At 35.8% G+C, this 12,029-nt stretch overlaps 1 protein-coding gene and 2 pseudogenes across 1 annotated transcript; 2 read left to right on the top strand and 1 right to left on the bottom strand.

The window, feature by feature from the left end:
* Positions 1–6,122: 6,122 nt before the first annotated feature.
* On the bottom strand, positions 6,123–7,242 carry LOC112528996 (annotated as a pseudogene).
* Positions 7,243–7,823: 581 nt separating this feature from the next.
* Positions 7,824–8,267, top strand: LOC112528997. Its single transcript, XM_025140080.1, has 2 exons — positions 7,824–7,859; positions 7,926–8,267. The coding sequence occupies exons 1-2, from the start codon at positions 7,824–7,826 to the stop codon at positions 8,265–8,267; spliced, it is 378 nt and encodes a 125-aa protein (XP_024995848.1).
* Positions 8,268–10,041: 1,774 nt separating this feature from the next.
* On the top strand, positions 10,042–11,335 carry LOC112528999 (annotated as a pseudogene).
* Positions 11,336–12,029: the final 694 nt, after the last annotated feature.

Genomic DNA, 12,029 nt, shown 5'->3' on the forward strand with positions numbered 1-12,029 from the left:
GAGCGCAACCCCTGCATAACACAAAAGTCAGGAAAGAAGGTCACTGGACATTGAAGGTTCTTCGTCAATTGGCTAACAGATAATAAATTGCAGTTAAAAGTCGGAACATGTAGGACCCCTCTTATTTTGGCTCCTCTTGGTTGAGTGTAATCACCTCTTCCCTCGACGGGAACGGCTTCACCATTTGGCATAATAAAAGGGACTTCGCAAGGAACTTTTCTTTTATTATCACGGATGTCGGTTCTGTAGGTTATGTGTTCGGTAGCCCCCGAGTCCACAAACTAATCCCCGTCTTGGTTTAACTTACCTTCCATGTTAACTTCTTGTTGCATCTCTTTGTTGGTGACTTTATTGGAGTTTGCAAAATGCTTCAAGAAGGCTTCATATTGTTCATTAGTGAGGCCGGGTATGTGACTTGACTTGGTTTCGATGCATGCTGCCCTTGCTTTTCCTTTGTCACCCTTTGTTTTTCCTGGCCACCATTTTGGATACCCTATTCTCTTGAAACACCCGTCTCGATTGTGCCCGTTTTGCCACAAAAACTGCAGTTTTCCACCTCTTCACCACGTTTTGCTCCCCTTTGATTGTACCTGTCTCGTTGTTGATTCTGGCCACCTTCATGTCACGTGGGTACGTATGCCTTAAAAGCAGCAGCATCTGATAAGGCTTTCTTATCGGCTGAGATGCTTCTTTGTCGTTCGTGTTCTGCAACAAGGTGTTAGGCCGTTCCCAAAGCCGATATTGGTTGCATTGCCAGGATCTGTGTTTTAATTACAGTGAATTCAACATCTAGACCCATTAGGAATTCATATAACTTTTCTTTTTCTTGATGCTCGGTCAATCGCTTTCCAAGCCCATAGGTGCACCTGTGGCAGGTGCACTCGTGGCAAGTGCAATGGGGTGTAGGTAGGACAGATTGACTTTCATCCCAGAGACCTCGAAGCTTCATGTAATAAGTTGATATGGAAGTTCCATCTTGTTGTGTGAAGACGATCTGTTGTTTCAATTCGTACACCCTAGGCGCACTTTCCTTGCCAAACCTCTCGCGAAGATCAGACAAGATTTCTGAAGCCGTGTTCACATTCTTTACACTGCTTCGTATGTTCTTTTCATTGGCCGTGGTGAGCCATCCCTTCACCAAAGCATCACATCGCATCCATGCCATGTGATTTTAGGACGTCTTCTCGGGCTTCTTAATAGTGCCATCGATGAACCCTACTTTGTTTTTGGCGAATAGAAAGTTCAGCATCTCCTGTGACCAATCGTCGTAATTGTTGTCTGTGAGAATGTCATTGATGTGCATTTGCCTAGGGTAATCCGAGGCATGTATGTAATAGGGAGAGTTCGAGTTAGAGGCGCTCTCGTCACCCCCTTCCTTCGGATCCTTCTCGGTAGACATGGTGGTTACCGATTAGATTTTGATAATTCTCTTAGAACTGCTCTGATACCATCTAGAAATTCAATGGTACCAAATCTGGTTGTATGTTTTTATTATCATAATTGACAAAGAAGACAAGGATATAAATACATAAGGTATATAGAAAAATAAGGAAGGCCCTTAAAAATAGGAGATAATATTGATCTAGGAGATAAGGAAGTGATTTGAAGGAATCCTTTAGTAAAAGGATACATACAGTAATGGGGTTCAAAATCTTTTGAATTTATGCAGTAAAGTAAAAGGATACATACAGTAATGGTATCAACATCCTTACTGTTGAGACTTCCATGGTGAAAGAACCATGCATCCTGTTCACACAGCTTAATACACACCATGCATATAAAAAGAACTACCACAAAATTATGACCAAATCATGACACATACAGAAGAAAAAGGAACCTAACCAGGTCAGAAAACTGTGAAAAGAGCAAAATCAAAATCAAAAAATATTGTCAAGAATGTTTTAAATACTATGCCATCTAAATTCAAATAAACAATCAAGACTCTTTAAGAAACATACATGTTGCTTGTTTAGACTTCCACGTAAAATTGGACTACATTTGATGGAGCCTTAGAACATGATGTCAATTGGACATTTTCCAGAACTTCGTATAAGTGGTGGCATGGTAATTAGATAATGGAGACCAAAATTGCAAAGTTCATTACTTTTTGTGTAATTACAACGCTAACAAACAGATTAAGTTAAAAGATCCACAAACAAACCTCAATAGATGATCCACCTAAGCTTTGATGCAAAACCAAAACCATAGAACCCGTCAGTAGCACATAAATATGAAACTGAATACCAATGAGATGTTGGGTGCATAGAGGTCAAAGAAGTTTCAGGGTCAAGGGCCAAACTGGATTCTCATTGCCGGTGGTGCTTTGTTAAGTACACTGTCAGTTCGTCTTGGTTACAGGCTCATACAGGTCCTGGACTTGAAGCAACCAGAAAACACCAATGGTAGTTTAAAAGGTATTACAAGCTGTCAAATGGCTTGCCTTTGGTCTTCACCTTGTACTATTTTTGAATTTCTCAAGTTGTTAAAAAATGCAGAGAATGGGAAACTCACAGTCAGAAAAAGGTCAGGAAATTGTCGTTCACATTCAAACTTGTATTGTTTTGAACAGGATGATGGCTGTTTCAATTGCATGTCTAGTATGAATTTTGTAGGTCTATTTAAAGTTGGAATGCTTGATTCTAGTTTTTGTTTTGTTTTGATGTAAGACCTGACTGATTGCAATCTTTGGTTCTTATTTACTGTCTTACCTATATATATAAAGAAGTAGATATTCGCTGCTTATATAAGAAGCACACACATGGGTGCATGGATTTGGTGTTTTAACTACAATTCAGTTGTGGGCTTGTGCATAGTGCACACATGTGGATGTACATGTAGATATTCTTTAAATAAAATTGATAAATAACTTAACAAAGAAATGTCGTTGGAACATCTAAACCCATACCAAAGCGATACATCAAAAAGTTGTTGATCAAACTCTATTAACATGTCTCATCCTATGTAGACATAAATAAATACCCTAAAAGATATTGAGACCAACTGAACAATAAGCAACAGTCAGTGCAGATATGCAACATAAGCAAATAGAAGAGACAAATACACACGAAGAAGAAAATAAAGAATGGAATAGGAAGAAGTAGAAACCAACGTCCCCTTTGACAGAGAAACTTGGCAGAGAAGAATACAAAATAAAAGGACAGGACTTCAGAATTTTCTGGCATGTGACGCCTATGTAGACTTAGGAGGCTTTCTGGTTATTAGATGAAAATTTGCATATATGTTGGATTTCAAAAATTACATGTGAAAAAAACACATTATGAAACAACACCAGAAGGTATATATTGCCTAAATGTCACTTCATGTGCCACACGGTTAATTGTGATTCAAGTTGAATATTCCAACACTGATTAATTTGGACATTGACATTGTATGGAGACAACATGAGAAAGCAAGCATCAACGTGATATACGAAAAAGTTACCTGACTATCCTCCCTGATTCTTAAATTTGTCCTGATGGATTCAACAAGTCATTAACAACCTAAAGAAAATAGGAATCTTAAGACTGCAACATTACATACACCTTGAAGATTTTGGTGACATTTGAGGAGCAACAAAAACTTCATTATTTACAAACAGTAGGAAGAGAAAGCATTTCATAAAGCTTCATTCCCATTGGCATTCCCATTAGATTGAGGAGCAACAAAAATTTCATTCCCATGGGCATTCCCATTAGAACGCCTTCACCACCAAAGAATTCATTATTTACTTTTTCATTCCCATGGGCATTCCCATTAGAACGACCTCACAACAAAAACTTCATTATTTACTTTTGGAAACAAAGAATTAAAAATGACTTTACAAGTTTTTATATTGATCCTTGTGCACTAACGCTCCATGCTTAATGTTGCATAACTTTTTTTCATTTTCAGTGCAAGTTGCATAACTATTTTTCATTTATGTTACATAGGCATGCTTTGCCAAAGTTGGAAACAGACCTAGAAAGAGGCTAACACATGCTCAAGCAGATTTGTAGTTGTGTATAAGATGCAATGGAAGAAGCTAAAAACCAGTGATTGTCTTTTATTTATTATTTCAACTTGAAACAGAAACAGAATGCAGTCCCAAACCTTTTGACTGGATTTTTACTACTAACATTCATGGGTCCTTTTATGCTCAAGTTACAACAAAGAGATGTAAAAGAGGATTCATCAAGTTAAGCACACATTGTTAAAAGCAAACAATCACATGAAGAAAACAGTCATAGGGAATGGTTAATTAGGTAGGTCAACAGCAGGAAGCAGGCACATGAAGAAACAAGTCATACACTGTGCAACTGTTAATTGCCTTGAATGTAAATCCTCATTCATTTCTATCTATATCTATATCTAACCCAAAAATGACAGCAGCATATGGTAATGTGCACAGGGACAATGCAGGTGTGTCAACCAATGCCTTAACAACTGTGTTTAGGATAAAGTTATTCTTTATAGCAACTCATTCATGCAACAGACACTTCATTGCAAATCAAAGACTTGTTATGATTGACAACTTACCAAGTGGTCATCATAGATAGAACAATGTGTGTGTTATTAGATCAAAGCATATGCATATGGCTAAACAAAACAGAATATGTAATCTGACATTTAACAGCTGCTTTTCACAAGATGAAATATATAGCAAATTCTAAACCTAGAGAAACAATGACAGCAGCAGCATAGAAGAGGACTTTATATACTAAACCAAACTCATATCTTAATTTAGAGTTTAAGTGCATAATTAAATTTCACATCTTATGTATGGAAGGTATGTATACAAACACTTTTTGTTTTGACTATACCACCATGACAACATCATATTTAGTTAGACCAACTTGCAAATGAAAAGGTTATTATGTTATTCATATGCACATTTAGTTGGACCAGTTTGCTTTTCCTTGAACTCTTGCTTGTTCTTCAAGACCATGTGCACTAAAGACCATGAGGCTTGAGAATGTAAATCCTCATACATTAACAGCAGCAACAGGCATAGGGTTTAGTTGTGAAATACTTGTTGTATTAGTTGTGTACATGACAGCAGCAGCAGGCACAAGGTTTAGTTGTGTTTAGTGATGGATTGAAAAAAACAAAAGCCTGGATGCATGTTCATGGACAAAATATGGAACAATAGGATATATGTGCACAGAGACAGATTAGACCTCTGTATGCATTAATAACCTGTTGTTTTGGTAGTTCTGTTACCAGTGTTAAATATGGACTTACAACAGAATTTCTTAGACATTTGTACGCATTACAGCAGGTTGAGTTATGGTGTTCATGAAATCCACATACCTTCAAAAGCTATTAATTACAGTTTAAGCACAGTACACACACAACACTTGACTGCAGTGTTAACAACCCCTATGGGCCAGATCAAAGAGCAACAGCCCATGGACTAAAGTTAGACTATAAGCTATTGAAATATCATGAAAAAGCACCAAGATGGTCATTGCTTATTTTACAGTTAGACTATAAGTTTGGATATTATGTTTTAAAGTGGCTAGCAGCAACCAAAAACAAACCCAAATCCACCATTCCAACAAATTTAAAGAACAAACAAACCAAATTTAAAGAACAATCATGTGAAATTAACAATAGGAACAAAAAAGGATGTGGTTGGGTAGAAAATCAAAAAATTTAAAGAACAAACATGATTACTAAGAGCAACTCCAACCTTCACACCAAAAAAAACACCAAAAACACCAAATCTGGTGGGCCTATAAACACCAAAAAAAAAAAAAAACTCAACTCCAAATCACACTCTGAGAAAAACACCAAATTTGTGGACCCCACATTAAAATAACATATTTTATTTACTATTTTTAATAACAATGTTTATAATTTGTAATAGATATTATAATAATAAATCATTAGTAATTAATTTATTTAATGAAGAAATGTTAAAATAAAAATGATAAAATTGTAATTAATAAATTTTATATTTAAAAAGATTACATTAGTTCAAATAGCACAAATTAAAAAAACACATAAATAATACTAATTCTTCGAGTTAGTATACTCGTCCCACAAATGATTAATTAATGCATTACGAAGTTCAAAGTGAGCATCTTTATCCTTGATCTTTTTGTGTCAAGCAAGAAACTGTTCAAGTTCACCATCGTTCATCATCTCAACTCCACGTCTTGCACTTCACTTCGTTCTTCAATTGGTGCATTAATATCACGTGCATCTTCTATGATCATATTATGCATAATGATGCACGAAGTCATTATATCAGGCAATATTTCCTTCCTCCATAACCGTGCAGGTTCTGCTACTATTGCAAACCTTGATTGCAATACGCCAAATGCACGTTCAACGTCTTTTCTACATGCTTCTTGTTTCTTTGCAAAATATTGTTTTTTAGGGCCACGTAGATCGTGAATAGATTGAACAAGAGTGATCCATTTTGGATATATGCCATCATCTAAATAATAACCCATATTATATTATTTTCCTTTGATGATATAATTAGCAGGAGGAGCAGTACCTGCTACAAGATTTGCAAAAAGATGGGAGGACTTCAACATATTAATGTCATTGTTGGACCCCGGTAAACCAAAATATGCATGCCATATCCAAAGATCATAGTCAGCTACAGCTTCAAGAATAATACTTGGAGATCTCCTACGACCGGAATAATTTCCTCCCCAACCGGTTGGACAATTCTTCCATTTCCAATGCATACAATCTAGACTACCTAACATTCTTGGAAAACCTCGTTGTTCTCCAACTTGGAGTAGTCGTGCCACATCATTAGAATTGGGTGTTCGGAGATAGCAATTCTCCAAACACCTCCACGATGGCACGACAAAACCACTTCAAAGCTTCTAAAACCGTCGATTCGCCTATTTTAACGTACTCATCTATAGCATCTGCAGCCACGCCATATGCCAACATTCGAAATACAGCAGTAACTTTTTGATAACGGGACAACCCAAGTTTGCCGCATCCATCCCTTCGTTGGAGAAAGTAGTTGTCATGACTTTGGATAGCATCCAAATTACGAAGAAATAAAATACGACTCATTCAGAATCGTCGACGAAACATCGACTCAAGAAATCGAGGATTTTCAGAAAAATAATCATTGAAGAGATTGCGATCGATATTTTCCCGATCACGATTGATAACTATATGGCCAGGAATAGAACCACGATAAGATACATGATTGTTTTGAACATAATTACGGATATAATTATCCATTTCAGACGCTAGATTGAATGCCTCGACCATTAGTTCGGGCATTAGTATTATCAAAAGCCTCATCGTCTGAATACGAATTATCAGCCATTTGAGTGGTACTTCTCAACAAAGAAGATTGCAAAATATAGTTGAGATATTTTTTTATAGCTGTGATTCAAGTTTTATAGTGAGAATCAGTGGTGGTGTCAATTCTTACCAGATTTTTCAGAAGAATCTTGCCAGACTTTTTAGAAGAATCTTGCCAGAGTGTTGTCTAATCTGTCTTCATTTGGAGTGAACTGAAAATTTTGTGTATAAATAGGGGGTGAGTCGATGAGCTAAATCACACACAATTTCATTGAGATATTACCAGCCTTTTCATAAAAATGTCTTCAACAATCCGAACTTCATCCTACAAAGATAACGAAGACATACAACTATGTCACTGTTATCTTGATATAACTCAAAATCCAATAATAGGTAGAAACCAATCAAGAGATAAGTTTTGGTCAAGAGTAGAAACTCTTTATCACCAAACCGAACCGTTCGCAACCAATCCTCGACCAAGAAGATCATTGGAAATGAGAATGTCTTGCATTCTAAAAGCTTGCGAAAAATTGTGAGGGTGTATCAATCAAGTTGAAATGAGGAATCCAAGTGGTGCTTCTGAACAAGATATCGTAAGTATCTATTGTTTTAGTTGATCATTGTTTTATTAATTTAAATATAACGTGTATTTTTCATAGATGAACGAAGCGAAAGAGCTGTTAAAACTTGACAGATCCTATAAGAAGGGTTTTAAGTTTAATCATGTCTGGGACATGTTGAAAGACTCCAAAAGTTTATCAAATGTCACTGCATCAACTCAGTATCAACGACAAAGTCCTTATCAATCACCTTCTTCTGGTCCTGGTTCATCGTCTGGGACAGATGTCGGTTTACCATCGTTGACTATTCACGACGCAGAAGGTACTCAAAGACCAATTGGTGTCAAAAAGGCAAAATCAAGGCTCCAATATGATAATAAGCTAGAGACCTTAGTCAAGGCTAGTAAAAAAAATGAGCAAACAAATAGCCAAAAACAATGAAGTTATTATGCGAAGGAATGAGCTTCAAGCTTAGAAACTAGGGTTTTGCCAACTCCAATCTTTTTTGCCAACTCCAATCGAACGACAAAACCCTAGTTTTGCCGTTCTCTTGGATCCAATCGCACGCCAAAAACACCAACGTTTTGTCGGAGGAAGGAAATAAAAGGTATATTTGTCGTGAAGGAGATGAACGGCACATTTGCCAAAAGGGTGGTCCCCACCACCTTTTCTTAAATAAATAGTTTTTTAATAAATTATAAATAAATAATTACAAATATTATGTTTTAGGTTTTTATATTTATTATGTAAATATATATATATATATATATATATATATATATATATATAATAAGTTATTAAAAACACAAATATGATACCGGATAAACATAAACATAGTTTATTAATGTAAATTTTAAAAACTAAAATACATAAATTAAAGGGTCCAATCGTCTCCGCTAGGCATAAACTGACTAAAGCTTCCTGCTACGTTATGAGATCCTTCGGCTTGGTCTTGAGCTCCTCCAAATTGTTGATGTTGAGATACTCGATATTGAGATGATACGAATTATGATCCTTGTCCAAACATATGAACCTAGGTTCCGCTCTCTCTCTCGCTATTCGAATTTTCTCATTTTTTATGAACTCATACCACACAGGATCAGTGATAGAGTTTAGATCGGTGAACATAAGTTTGTCATCCGCCAACCTTGACTCTAATGCAAGTTTATGAGCTTGAAGCTCATTCCTTCGCATCATAACTTCATTGCTTTTGGCTATTTGTTTGCTCATTTTTTACTAGCCTTGAATAAGGTCTCTAGCTTATTATCAGATTGGAGCCTTGATTTTTCCTTTTTCACACCAATTGGTCTTTGAGTACCTTCTGCGTCGTGAATAGTCAACGACGGTAAACCGGCATCTGTCCCAGATGATGAACCAGGACCGGAAGAAGGTGATTGATAAGGACTTTGTCGTTGATACTAAGTTGATGCAGTGACATTTGATAAACTCTCGGAGTCTTTCAAGATGTCCCAGACATGATCAAACTTAAAACCCTTCTTATAGGATCCGTCAAGTTTTAACATCTCTTTCGCTTCGTTCATCTATGAAAAATACACATTATATTTAAATTAATAAAACAATGATCAACTAAAACAATAAATACTTACGATATGTTGTTCAGAAGCACCACTTGGATTCCTCATTCAACTTAATTGATACACCCTTGCAATTTTTTACAAGCTTTTAGAATGCAAGACATTCTCGTTTCCAATGATCTTCTTGGTCGAGGATTGTTTGCGAACGGTTCGGTTTGGTGATAAAGAGTTTCTGCCCTTGAACAAAACTTATCTCTTGATTGGTTTCTACCTACTATTGGATTTTGAGTTATATCAAGATAACAGCAACATAGTTGTATGTCTTCGTTATCTTTGTAGGATGAAGTTCAGATTGTTGAAGACATTTTTATGAAAAGGCTGGTAATATCTCAATGAAAATGTGTGTAATTTAGCTTACCGACTCACCCCCTATTTATACACAAAATTTTCAGTTCACTCCAAATGAAGACAGATTAGACAACACACTTGTAAGATTCTTCTGAAAGTCTGGTTTCTGAAAAGTCTGGCAAGATTCTTTTGAAAAGTCTGGCAAGATTCTTCTGAAAAGTCTGGTGAGAATTGACAACACCACTGATTCTCACTATAAAACTTGAATCACAGCTATAAAAAAAGATCTCAACTATATTTTGCAATCTTCTTTGTTGAGAAATACCACTCAAATGGCTGATAATTTGTATTCAGATGATGATGCTTTTGATAATACTAATGCCGAACTAATGGTCGAGGCATTCAATCTAGCGTCTGAAATGGATAATTATATCCGAAATTATGCTCAAAACAATCATGTATCTTATCGTGGTTCTATTCCTGGCCATATAGTTATCAATTGCGATCGGGAAAATGTCGACCGCAATCTCTTCAATGATTATTTTTTTTTAAAAATCCTCGATTTCCTGAGTCGATGTTTAGTCGACGATTCCGAATGAGTTGTACTTTATTTCTTCGTATTTTGGATGCTATCCAAAGTCATGACAACTACTTTCTCCAACGAAGGGATGGATGCGGCAAACTTGGGTTGTCCCGTTATCAAAAAGTTACTGCTGTATTTTGAATGTTGGCATATGGCATGGCTGCAGATGCTACAGATGAGTACGTTAAAATAGGCGAATCGACGGTTTTAGAAGCTTTGAAGCGATTTTGTCGTGCCATCGTGGAGGTGTTTGGAGAACTGCTATCTCCGAACACCCAATTATAATGATGTGGCACGACTACTCCAAGTTGGAGAACAACGAGGTTTTTCAGGAATGTTAGGTAGTCTAGATTGTATGCATTGGAAATGGAAGAATTGTCCAACCGGTTGGGGAGGAAATTATTCCTGTCGTAGTAAATCTCCAAGTATTATTCTAGAAGCTGTAGCTGACTATGATCTTTGGATATGGCGTGCATATTTTGGTTTACCGGGGTCCCACAATGACATAATGTGTTGGAGTGCTCCCATCTTTTTGCAAATCTTGTAGCAGGTACTGCTCTTCCTGCAAATTATATCATCAAAGACAAATCATATAATATGTGTTATTATTTAGTTGATGGCATATATCCAAAATGAGCCACTCTTGTTCAATCTATTCACGATCTACGTGGCCCTAAAAACAATATTTTGCAAAGAAACAAGAAGCATATAGAAAAGACGTAGAACATGCATTTGGCGTATTGCAATCAAGGTTTGCAATAGTAGCATGACCTGCACGATTATGGAGGAAGGAAATATTGCATGATATAATGACTTCGTGCATCATTATGCACAATATGATCATAGTAGATGAACGTGATATTAATGCACCAATTGAAGAACGAAGTGAAGTGCAAGACGTGGGAGTTGAGATGATGAACGATGGTGGACTTGAACAGTTTCTTGCTCGACACAAAAAGATCAAGGATAAAGATGCTCACTTTGAACTTTGTAATGCATTAATTGATCATTTCTGGGACGAATATACTAACTCGGAGAATTAGTATTATTTATGTGTTTTTTTTTAATTTGTGCTATTTGAACTAATGTAATCTTTTTAAATATAAAATTTATTAATTACAATTTTTATCGTTTTTATTTTAACATTTCTTCATTAAATAAATWAATTACTAATTATTTATTATTATAATATCTATTACAAATTATAAATATTGTTATTAAAAATAGTAAATAAAATATGTTATTTTAATGTGGGGTCCACAAATTTAGTGTTTTTTAAAGTGTGATTAGAGTTGAGTTTTTTTTTTTTTTTATGGTCCCACCAGATTTGGTGTTTTGGTTTTTTTTTTTTTTGTGTGAAGGTTGGAGTTGCTCTTACAAATGAAGATCTCAACACCAAAAGAAAGACCTCCATACATATACGTGATCAAATCGTTGAGTCTTTCCTCAAAATCTGATTCACTCTCATGGGAAAAAAATATCAAAATTATCAACATGAAGTATTCATTATTTACTTCATTATTTATTTTTGGAAACAGCAGGAAGAGAAGAGAATCATAGATCAAAATTATCAACAAGAAGAACCAAGTGAATACCTCAGAGAAATTGCTCGGGTTTTGAAGAAGCTGTGGACAAATCAAAACCTCCAAATTCAGGTTATATGCATCGATTAAGACTTTTTGGAACCGCCCATTTGTGCAAGGTTTGCAGCCATCGAAGAAATGGTATGCTGACCTT

This window comes from Cynara cardunculus (assembly GCF_001531365.2).
Source record: "Cynara cardunculus var. scolymus isolate 2C chromosome LG 16, CcrdV1, whole genome shotgun sequence".
NCBI lineage: Eukaryota > Viridiplantae > Streptophyta > Magnoliopsida > Asterales > Asteraceae > Cynara > Cynara cardunculus.

Excerpts from the sequence above, each read along its gene's own strand:
- LOC112528997 (XM_025140080.1), top strand. The coding sequence starts at position 7,824 with ATGAGGAATCCAAGTGGTGCTTCTGAACAAGATATC. Across the intron at positions 7,860-7,925 it reads GTGCTTCTGAACAAGATATC|ATGAACGAAGCGAAAGAGCT; the intron begins GTAAGTATCTAT and ends TATTTTTCATAG.